Source organism: Micromesistius poutassou (genome assembly GCF_964030765.1).
Source record: "Micromesistius poutassou genome assembly, contig: SCAFFOLD_5573, whole genome shotgun sequence".
NCBI classification, from domain to species: Eukaryota; Metazoa; Chordata; class Actinopteri; order Gadiformes; family Gadidae; genus Micromesistius; species Micromesistius poutassou.
This window is the reverse complement of record NW_028180020.1, coordinates 1-11,209: the sequence shown is the minus strand read 5'-3', so window position 1 is coordinate 11,209 and position 11,209 is coordinate 1. Positions and strand designations below refer to the sequence as shown.

General features: G+C 44.8%; 1 protein-coding gene across 1 annotated transcript; it reads left to right on the top strand.

Annotated features, from left to right (window-relative positions):
• The first annotated feature begins 1,285 nt into the window (after positions 1-1,285).
• Positions 1,286-10,090, top strand: LOC311371206 (ADP-ribose glycohydrolase MACROD2-like). Its single transcript, XM_084489402.1, has 3 exons — positions 1,286-1,494; positions 4,759-4,860; positions 9,837-10,090. Exons 1-3 carry the CDS (start codon positions 1,320-1,322, stop codon positions 10,058-10,060), a joined length of 501 nt encoding a protein of 166 aa, XP_084345528.1. The 5' UTR covers positions 1,286-1,319; the 3' UTR covers positions 10,061-10,090.
• Positions 10,091-11,209: the final 1,119 nt, after the last annotated feature.

Sequence of the window (11,209 nt, the reverse complement as noted above, 5' to 3'; positions counted from 1 at the left end):
ATAAAAACTAGTAGTCCTACACTGATTCATTAACAAACAGAACCACTCAATCCGGGATAGGTATGTCATTTTTCATCTTTTCGGTCTGCTCACTGATTACCATCAGATTTCAGTCGTGTATGAAAGGTGCCAAAGTGGGATTCGTTTGAAGCAGTACCTACAGCACTGTGCAACAATGACATCTAGTGTTTTAATTTGCCAAGTACATGGGAAATAACTGAACGCGCTTCTTTCAAAACTCTTGTAGGTTGTATGACTTGCCTTAAATTGCACACCAACTGTTTAACTAATATATTATTCATTTATCATTAATATTTATATAATACATGTTTTTCATTCAATAACTAACCGAACGTCTCTTGTTGCATTGACGTGACAATCCCACATAGGCCTAAATTATTAATTGAAACTAACCTCATATGTTGATGATATTGATTAAAGACGAATACATGTTTATAGGCCTAATAACAATAATAGGGATGGTCTGTGATGAATATGAGCATAGTTTGGAGGGACCAAAGCTCGCCTACCGGATGACAGATTGGGACCTTTGGAACCAAACACTAAATGACAGCTTGTCATCCTGACCTGATTTTCACCGCTCCACAACACAGAAAGCCTAGCCGTAATACCGCTGTTAATTATATAAAACGAAATATCCTCCAAAATATATCACCAAATGTGATATATCCACTCAACATTTCATTTACACAACATCAGTTTTGAGTTAGTTGAGTTGATATTTATTCCCTAATGTGTAGGCTACAGGCCTATTTGTGTTGGGACTCAATTAAACATGACATGACACAACGTTTATCTCAACAGCATTTTTCTATCTTTCGCTTTCTGTCTCCCTCCCACGTGCTGTCCAGTTTGTTTCGTTGGAAAACGAAACCAACGAACACACTTGGCCGGACGCGTCCAGCAACGCACCCGGACATCAAGTCACTTTTACTTAAACGCAATCCATATAAATAAATGATCATAATAAAGCAGCTCTATTGCACGTTTGCTACCCCACCACCGCCTCTCGCAGTACACGCACACCCAGAGACGAACCGCTGCGCTGAAGCACCGGCCCCAGCCCGGAGATGAACCGCCTGAAACACCGGCCCCGGCCCGCACAGCGCGCCGTGAGCGCGTCGCTCTCGCTCGCCAAAACCCTACCACGGTTCGTCCTGTTTGACTGCTCCGCTCCTGCGCCTATCACATCCCCGCTTCCGGGTTCCCCGCAGCCAATCAGCTCGCCGGGATCCGTACACATCATTTACGCTGCTATCACGGTCGGTTGCACGTTCCTGCTGGAGGTAACACACTGAATGTTGACAGCTTCACAGGTACAAACAACCGTCCACGGGCTCGTCTCTTTCTATTCCAGTGTCCGGACCCCATTCGCTGTGAGCCTGGGTTTGCCACACTCCAAAAACAGCCATTCGAAGTCCAACCATTCCGGTAGAATGGACAAAGAGAAAACGGACTGGAAGATTGAAAAAGGTAAGCCTTGTTTTGGATGGGGTGGGCGGCGGAGGGGTGGTGGTGGGGGTGTACTATGTTCTGGATTGCTATAAGGGTCTGTATGGCAGACGGCGTGGATCACACATACACGCACGCACGCACGCACAACGCCTGAGCATCACTGTCAGTCGGGTTCGGTCAGGGATGGTCAAGCGTTGTGCGTCCGTCCGTCTGTGGACGGCGTGGATCGCACATACACACACCAACACTCACACAGACACACGCACAACGCTTGACCATCAATCACTGCCGCACGGGTGTCGGTCAGGGCGGCTGCCGCTCATGGTGTCTGGCTGGTCATCCCATTCGATCAAGTGGTGCAGCTGTAGTGCGCCTGGCCGTTCAGACAGCCAGGTCTGTCATTCCATGCCACAACATATCCAGATAGTGCTTCCTTGACTTGTCAGCAGGCTCACATTACATGTCCTCGCATTGTATGAGATTGTATGCGTCCTTTATTACCTGTTAGAATGTATCAACATCTATGAAATGCAGCCGCAATATGCAGGGCATTATCCAAGTAAGGACGGGGGTGCAATTAAATATTATATAGGCTAATATTTAAATAACAAGACATGTATTTAAGCATGTCACTGCAGGGGGTTACTTACAAATACTTCAGAGCGATATTACAAACTCATTGTAAACATGACACGTTGATATTTTATAAGACATGAGTTTAATACTATATGTTTCAGCTTTATATTGAATGGTAGTCAACATCAAGTTGCAGTTAAGATAGAAGAAGTGTGTATCTCAAGGTTCAATCTTTTCAATCTTTATCATCCCCGAGGGGCAATTTGATGCACAGCCAGGAGTAAAAAAGCAACAGCAAACACATAACAGCGATCACAGTTAAATGTGGTCATTGACCAGACTGGTGGCAGCAGGCATAAATGATACAACCGATCTATGGACAGGACACAGTAGGGTCTGTGGCCCGCCACCTTTGGCCCATTGAAAGCAAAAAGTCTCTTCTATTATGCTCTCTGTGAACATGTTTTGTTTCATGTTAACTTGCATTAAGTAATCACTGACATTGAACTTTGCACTTCCAGGGAAGTTCTTAACTATTAGCTATTAACATTTGATTCAAAGAAGGACACCATGAATCAAAGAGTGAACAAAAGGCAAAAGCGTTTTCCAAGTACCTTTGTTCCAAGTAGTGCATTACTGCAATATATTTTAAATGTCTATTATCCAAAACGTTATTCAAGGGGCCAGGTCATTTTTAAATTTGAGGTGGGAGATTAAAAAGCCAACCAAATTCAATAAACTTGGTTTGTATGTGGGTGTGTAAGTGTGTATGGGGGTGTTTGTGTGCGGGTGTGTGTGGGGGTGTGTGCGATGGCAAAGACATCCTCTATAAAGACATGGGCATGGGTCTACAATATAATTAAAGCAGCTTTAAAACTGACAGGACACGGCCAGAGAGAAAGTGATGGCGGAAATACTACCAAAGGTGTAGTAAGGCACCCCCCCCCCACAACCACCAAATAATACCTCTTATGTCCCCCCTGGGCCACAATGGGGATGCCCCCCACAAGCGACCTCATGCAGGGAGCTCACCTGGGGGGCTTCCCCAGAACATCCAAGTCCCATGACTACAGCGGATGGATGTCGGCTCTGAAGGTGGTGTTAACGTACGTGTCTTCAACCCCGTGTGCATGGTTTTGTTTGTGTTAGTTACTCTCCGAAACACTTGGTGAAAGGTTGTCTAGGAGAATTACACCATGATGAAATCATCCCACCGTGTTGGCTCCTGTGTATTTTAAAACAAATCTCTAAAGTGTTTTATGAAGTCTATTTTTACATGCAGGCCTTACTTGGCAGATCCATTCAGCTCGTGTGTGTGTGTGTGTGTGTGTGTGTGTGTGTGTGTGTGTGTGTGTGTGTGTGTGTGTGTGTGTGTGTGTGTGTGTGTGTGTGTGTGTGTGTGTGTGTGTGTGTGTTTTAATTTACCAACCTCCCCAGAACAGTAGGAACAGCCCAGGGCTGTGTGACTAAACGTTGGCAGGCGGAGGCACCTAGGGTGGCAGTGGGGACCGTACAGCAGGTCAGACCGGCCACCCTCTGCCCGGACCACAGGAGAGCCCCAGCGGCTACCCACCTGGGGATAGCCAGAGCTGGCTACCTGCCCGCCCTTACACTCACACACACACACACACACGCACATGGACAGGCAGACGCACGTGCACGTGCATGTAAACACACGCACACGCACACACACGGACAGGCAGACGCACACACACACACACACACACACACACACACACACACACACACACACACACACACACACACACACACACACACACACACACACACACACACACACACACACACACAGGCAGACGCACGCGCACGTAAACACACACACACACACACACACACACACACACACACACACACACACACACACACACACACACACACACACACACACACACACACACACACACACACGCACGCACACCCCGGCAGGCACGCACACACAGGCACACACATACTCATACACACACTCACACACAAGCACAGGCACACACACACACACACTTATGATGTAGGCAGAGATATGCTTGCAATCAATTGGATGATATTACTTTACGTTATGTATATCCCCCGTGGGGCAATTAGTCTTGGCTCAACCTCTGCTTGGCTAGACAATGGAGTGTAGCAGTGTTTTTTTTTCGCCGGGAGTGTATTATGGTCTGCAGAACCATGGGGGACTGGCGGAGGTCAGAGCCGGGGCACAAGAACAGCAGTACGGGGCAAATGCTGAGCATGGAGGTCGGGCGGGAAGCAAGCTGGGCCAGAGGGAGCGGGGACATGAGGTTGGCTGAGGTGAGGGCAGGGAGGCTGGACCTGGGCTGTACGGACACTGGGAGGGGGGGGGCCTGGCTTAACCCTCATCCTCTGGAGATGGGAACAGGGAACCTATCATTGAACTTTGGAGTGTCGTCACCGACTGAAGGCCACGACGCAGTTACTGCAGTCTGGAGTCGTCGCCACTTCTGCTTTTGAAGATGAGGGACTGCTTGTTTTTGTTTATGTTTTGTTTTGTTTATGAACGGGTCTAGTTCAATCTCAATTGTCAGCCGGTATGACGGGCGGTAGAATAATCACTCAAGTTGACAAACGCTTTTGTCTTGCCCGGTGTCTTCCTCCTCTTCTTGCGACCCCCCCCTCGCTCTTTGAAACGTGGCTGTCATGAAGTCATTCTGTGGCTCTTCTGCTTCTCAGAGAGACTGCTGAGTCTGAACCTGGAGGAGCGACGCAAGGAGTACCGCCGGCAGGAGTTCACAACGCTGGGCGAGGTCAGCACCTGGAGACAGGAGTGTAAAGGTAAAGCAGAGCTGGACTCAAAGGGCAATACCGCTCTGCGTGATCACACCATCATAACTGTCTCTTCGCTGGCTACACTAAAACAACTTACCAATAGCCGTTTCTACAATCATGTTGTTAGGCCAATCCTGCCTCAGAGCATTTTGTGTGAACACAAATGTAAACAATAGCCATGGAGCTCTTTGTGATGAAGTAAAATACTTGTCTGGGGAATCACTGTTATGCTTTCCATAAACTCTATGCTAACCATCGACCTAATAACCAATAAAATCAAGGTCCACAAACAGATCAGATGCCAATGACGGAAAAATGTGCAGGGCAATAGGCTGCATTTTCTGAATTACTATTTTATTCTTTATTACTATTCAGTCATTTAGAAGAGGCTTTTCTCTTACGATTAATTGTACTGCTTAGTATCTTATCAGGTACTGTTACTTTTACATTTACATTTAGGACATTTACCAGATGCTTTGATCCAAAGTGACTTACATAAGTACATTTGTCAGAATAAAGAGAAACAATATATCGCTGTTGGTACAGTAAAGATATTCATAAAAACAAGGGCTAAGCATTTTCAATTACTAGGTTAACCCATTCCATGTATACAACAAGTTAGCTAGGAAAAGACGCTGCACAAAGTACTATTTCTTAAGTACCAGGCCGTGCAACATACGTACAATAAGTGTGTACATTAAGTGCCAGTGCGTACATTCAGTGCCAGTTATCCAAGTACTGTTATCCAAAGAGACATACAGAGAGATTTTCATTCATGTCATTAATGAGCTGCTAGGGGATATACAGCCTACAGGTAGACTGTTGACAAGGGATTCAAACCAACACCACGACTGCAAACCATCAGTGAGCAGTCAATCGTCAAAGGGCTGGGTAGCCATGCTGCTCATGTGCATGTCAGGAGGGCTCCTTTCCAGCTCCTTGCCAGGGGCCTTTTGAAATAGTGCGTCGTTATAAATGGTACCGCCACCGGAGATAAGATGTACTCCGAGAGGTAAAAGGACGAACAGTTCCTTCTCTGTCTGCGCAAAGCATTAAAGCGACAGGTAGACAAAACTACACAGGCAAAACTAGTAAAAGTTTTGACTTTTGCTAGATTTGGCTGTGCTTGTAAGGTCATCTTGATAAAAGATGATGAAAGTGTGTTGTGCAATCATCTGTGCTTCTCGTCTAGACATCCGCTTTAAAGGAGAACTACTACCGCCATCACGTCCCAGGCAACCACTCATTTTTCCTCTGGGTTTGTTGTCCTCCGGCCGACCTTTTGAATGGAGAATCAAGACTCACAGAAATACTTTGTAGGATGAACAAAATTGGTTCAAGAAAATCCCATGAAGCATTTTCATTTTTATACCCCATACTGCAATCGCCCGTATCGTCTCCCACCATGCCAACCTGTCTCCATATAAAAATAGTTTCATTGTGTGACATCATTTACTAGAGTTTACATCATTTGACACTCCGTGCACACAGGCAATAAGAAACTTCACTATCTCAAGTCTGCTACACAAAGTAAAGATGGACCACTTTATTATATTTACAAATTGTAGTATTTTTATTGCACACATATTAAGTGTGCTCGTTTCATGCAAGCAAACATCAAGGTCTGCTCCCTTTAAATTGTATATGTGAATGTCCATGAACTTGAATGGCTCTGAGAGATTCAAGCTGTGTGCTTTGAGGCCTCAGGCTACTTTGGGCTACAACACCACTAGCTACATCCACTACTCAGTGGCATAACATCATGATGATGGCCCCGGTGCAAATATTTTTTTTGTGCCCCCCCAAAGATTCAGTCAATGACTGCGTTTACATGGACATTAATACTCCGATATTAATCAGAATAAGGTCTTAATCAGAATATGACGCTGCCATGTATACACCATTCTCCGATTGCCTTAATTAGATTATGGTCATATTCGGAATAAGCATAAGCTGAATAAGGTATGTGGAGTATTCCAATCATATTCTGATTATTGAGGCACATTCTAGACATGTATACACCTTTAATACGCCCGCAATCCAACACTCCCCCCCCCCCCCCCCCCCCCCCCCCCGTCAACAATTACACCCGCGGACCCTGCTATAAAGGTATGCATTACAAGATTCTACAGAATCTCACTCCGGCCAAAACCTCACAATTGCATGCTTTAATAAAGTATTGTTTTTTCCTACCATTACGAAAATAAAATATACAAACCAACAGAGCTTTGTCTCCCCGCGACCTTATATTGATTGAGTCTAAAACGTTCTCAGCCAATGAGAGTAGGGGTAGCAATCGCACATGGGTAAACAAATGATTGGAATGATTGGAATTTGGACAAATGATCATTCCTCCTCCCATACCAGCCACTCAGCTAGCCTACCTTACCGACCCGCCCCCGAGCTATTTAATTCACAAAAACATTATTTTTTATTATTATTTTTTTTCTTCCTCCATGGGCCCCTGACGGCGTCTGGGCCCCGGACAGCTGCACCGGTTGCACCGTCGATATTTACGCCACTGCCACTACTATATCAATGATTGTCGAGATCAGGGGCGGAGTGGCCGTCTGGACGATGGGGAGTTTTCCCGGTCGGCCGGTCGGCCACCGTGGTCGCGAGACGACCGCGAGACGTGTGTAAGACGGCCCTACAACCGCGATCGCAACAGCGCTCGCCCGCGATCCACCCCCCCACCCCCGTCAACAATCGCGATCGCTACGCCACTGGCTGGTGGAGGGCTGGGCCAGTCAGAATTCTCCCGGTGGCTTTTAGTGCCCCACTCCGCCCCTGGTCGAGATAATCAAAACCCCTTTGCATAGTTAAAAGTCGCATTCAAAATATAAAACATGTATGTTAATGAAGGTATTTGGTAACATTATACAATTAGGTTACATTCAGAACCCATTATTTAACATTGATTGATGCAGTAATAAGCACTACCTTACTATTAACTAATATTGATTAACATTGGTTGATGCAGTTTTAAGCACTACCTTACTATTAACTAATATTAATTAACAGTTAATTAATATTAATTAACAGTCCTAATTTCCATAATGTTTGTTAATGGTGGTCATGTTAACTAAGGAAACAGTGTTCATGCTAGTTAAGGTATTAATGGATACATTATTTAAAAGAGTTAGGGTTAACTTTAACCCTCTAACCCTAACCTTAACCCTTACACTGAGGCTATATAATAATTTATGTACCCCCATTCTAAAGGGTTACCAGTTATTTAAACCACATTGAAACACAATCAAAGCTGTAATACTTTCAATTCTGGTGCACTGCATAGCTGTAGATGCACAACAGGAACCATGAAGCTTCACCACAAAACCCTTCCTCCTCCAGTCTCAAACGCTCCCGCCCAGAAGATGGCATGAACCCCAACCTGTGATCAGAGGCCATACACCCAGAAGCACAACGTCCTTCACAATAACGCCTATGGGCTTATTGAAAGAAAGTGGTTAACATTCGTCAAATTGCCTTCGTCCATGCTCCAAAACAGAGAGTCTGAGTGATGACTGAAGACGTTTTCTGAAGAGGAAGAGGAGAGTCCATGTATTCCATGTATGGTCCATGTATTCAATGAGTCACCGAGTTTTACTTCTATGCAAATCCAAGAATTCTGCTGTGTTGCTGTTTACCCATTGCGTTAAATCTGAAAATTACATAGACGTCATTTGTTTGTTTAAAGGTGCCATGACATGCCACCAGGTGTGGTGTGATTAGCCGTTACAAGCCGTTTTGGGGCAGGAAGTGGGCGTGTCCACCTAGATGTGTGCTGGATAGATCAGTCTACCAGCCTACCCAGTGGACTGTAGAAAACGTTGCTCATCTATCCGTCACACATCTAGGTGGACACGCACACCTGTGATGTCTTAAGGGGCTGATTTCCAAAACGGCTAATCACACCACACCTGCATGTCATGGCACCTTTTAAAAACTGGTTTATTTTAACGGTTATACAAATGGGTATAGAAGCACCGGCGGTAACATATCTCTACATTTGATAAAAGCAAAGTTGGATTCATTCAATGACATCAATTCTGGGCTTATTCCATTCCACTGAGAATTTCCAAATCAACCTAATACCAACATGGTATAGAAAAGGTTTTCTTGCATTCTGATTGGTTGGTTCATCGTTCATCCGGGAGTTCAGCAATCTCAGCAAATCCCTTTTCAATCCCGCCCAAATTGAATCTGGTATCAGGAAGCACACAGAAAATTAAAAAGTGATAAAAAAGAAAAGAAAAGTCTTTGCATTTGTAAGAAGAAACATGAAAAGTATGACTTGTTTTGCAAACAAACTAATATGATTCATTTGACATATGATTCTTTGACTTGTTTTAATGCTTATTAGATGTATAAATGGACCTGAATTCCAAGCTTGTCAGAGCCTTTAATGTTGGGGCTACACCTGTGTTTAGCCTGCTATGACAGCTTTGTGAAAGAGGTCCATGATTAATGTGAGTTATACGCTATAGTCTACCACTCTGGCCATGGTGCATGAAGGGAGCAGACCCATGATTAGTGTAATGAGCGACACGTGTGTGTGTGTCCACGAGGACGCATCTTTGAAAAAGATCTTTCAAGGTCTCCATCGTTATGAAGCTGAATGAATTCATTGTTGTTTGTCCTTAAACATATGTAAAAGTTTGGCAAAATTACATCCCTGCAATCTAAGTATTAACAGGTTTCAACAAAAAACATATAAGATTAGATTTTTTTGTCTTGTTACTGGCTTTAATATCAAGCTCAGGAGGTAGGGCGGTCTGACTTGACCGGAAGGTTGCTATTTCCCCGGCTCCTCCTAGTTTCGAGGTGTCCCTGAGCAAGACACCTCACCCTAACTGCTCCCGACCAGCTGGCTGTCGCCTTGCATGGTGTGTGAATGTGTGTATAAATCGTTGTAAGTTGCTTTAGATAAAAGCGTCTGCTAAATACAAATGATAAAGCCTGCCCTTATTGTCTTACAGAGAATGCCAAAGTGGAAGAAAACGAGCCAACAGGTGGCAGCAGCACGAGTGACAAAGTTTCCCTCCACAAAGGAGACATCACCGTCCTGGAGGTGGATGCCATCGTCAACGCTGGTAAGCACCGACTCTCTCACCCCCCCCTCTCGGAACTGTGCTGCTCGGATCTGAACTTGCTTTCTGCCGGTCGCTATGCAGACATTAGGTTGTCCTTTGCTGCCCTCTAGCGTCGAAACGCCGGAAGTGCATGCTGGTATCGAGAGAAACGTCCATGGGATGGGTTTTAGTTACACAGTGACTGTTTCTAGTCACTGTTTCTGTATTCTAGTAACATGGGATTATTACAACATTTAATCAATTGGAACAGTTTGGAGGTACCATGATTCGCAAATGTTGTGCAAAGCAGAAATCTTATTATTCAGATAAAACAGTTGTTCTTCAGAAGCAAAAGGGATGATGCTTGAAATAAATCTGGTGGAGTAATAATTTCTGGATGACGCAGAAGCTGCAAGGAACGCATGAAAAGATGATTTTCATTATCTCTTTTTCGGTAGATTTGTCTGAATGCGGTGTAATTTACGTCTGGCTCCATACAATCTGCACCGATTGGGAATGTGCTGATAGATGGTCTTACCCTGCAGCAGTTGCGGCTGTCTGGAACTATTTCTGAGCCGTAGCGTCTGATGGAGTCTAGATTCAGACAATGCTCGCGCTCTGATATCATCATATTCTGCTGCTTCATGTCTGTTCTGTCCTAATAGGCTTCTGGGGAATTAATATAGCGCTTTGTGAATGAATGAACAAGAAAGTATGCATTGCTGATTGAAGCAAAAGAGATAAAGCTACAAAGGAGGGGGGGGGGGGGATTGAATGTTGGCAGCTGTGCATAGCAACGATGCTGTGTCATGGCATGGCACTATAATAAAAACACGGTGGGGGGTATTTTCAACCTCATTCTCTGACAAAGGTGCGAAATGCTAAAGATGCAGAATATCACTGCTACCCAGATGGTCGTGCAGACAAAAGTACTTTAAATAACTGTTCTTTCTGCAATCATAGTTGTGGTTGCAATAGTATCTGGCCATGCCTTCAAAAACACATGATAATAATTTTTTGAATGTGGCTTATTTCTGCAGCATTAGCAGACTTGTAGAAATAGTAGCATTGAGGGGGAAAGCAACATTTGAAACCATTGTTTTTGGATCATAGTGTGCATTTCATTGGCGCGAGTATCCGTGACAATTGCGATGGCGGTCATTGCGTAGTCCGTGACGGGTGTCCGATCTGGCCTTCTGCTCAGGCCCTTACACTCCTACTCCACCTTCTGAGCGACCCACACAATTACACACTGCCCCGTAGATATCAACGTGGGCGTG

Bases quoted from the DNA above. Each gene is read 5' to 3' on its own strand.
- LOC311371206 (XM_084489402.1), top strand. From the start codon at position 1,320: ATGTTGACAGCTTCACAGGTACAAACAACCGTCCACGGGCTCGTCTCT. The intron at 1,495-4,758 runs GTAAGCCTTGTT...TCTGCTTCTCAG, and splicing joins GGACTGGAAGATTGAAAAAG to AGAGACTGCTGAGTCTGAAC. The intron at 4,861-9,836 runs GTAAAGCAGAGC...ATTGTCTTACAG, and splicing joins CTGGAGACAGGAGTGTAAAG to AGAATGCCAAAGTGGAAGAA.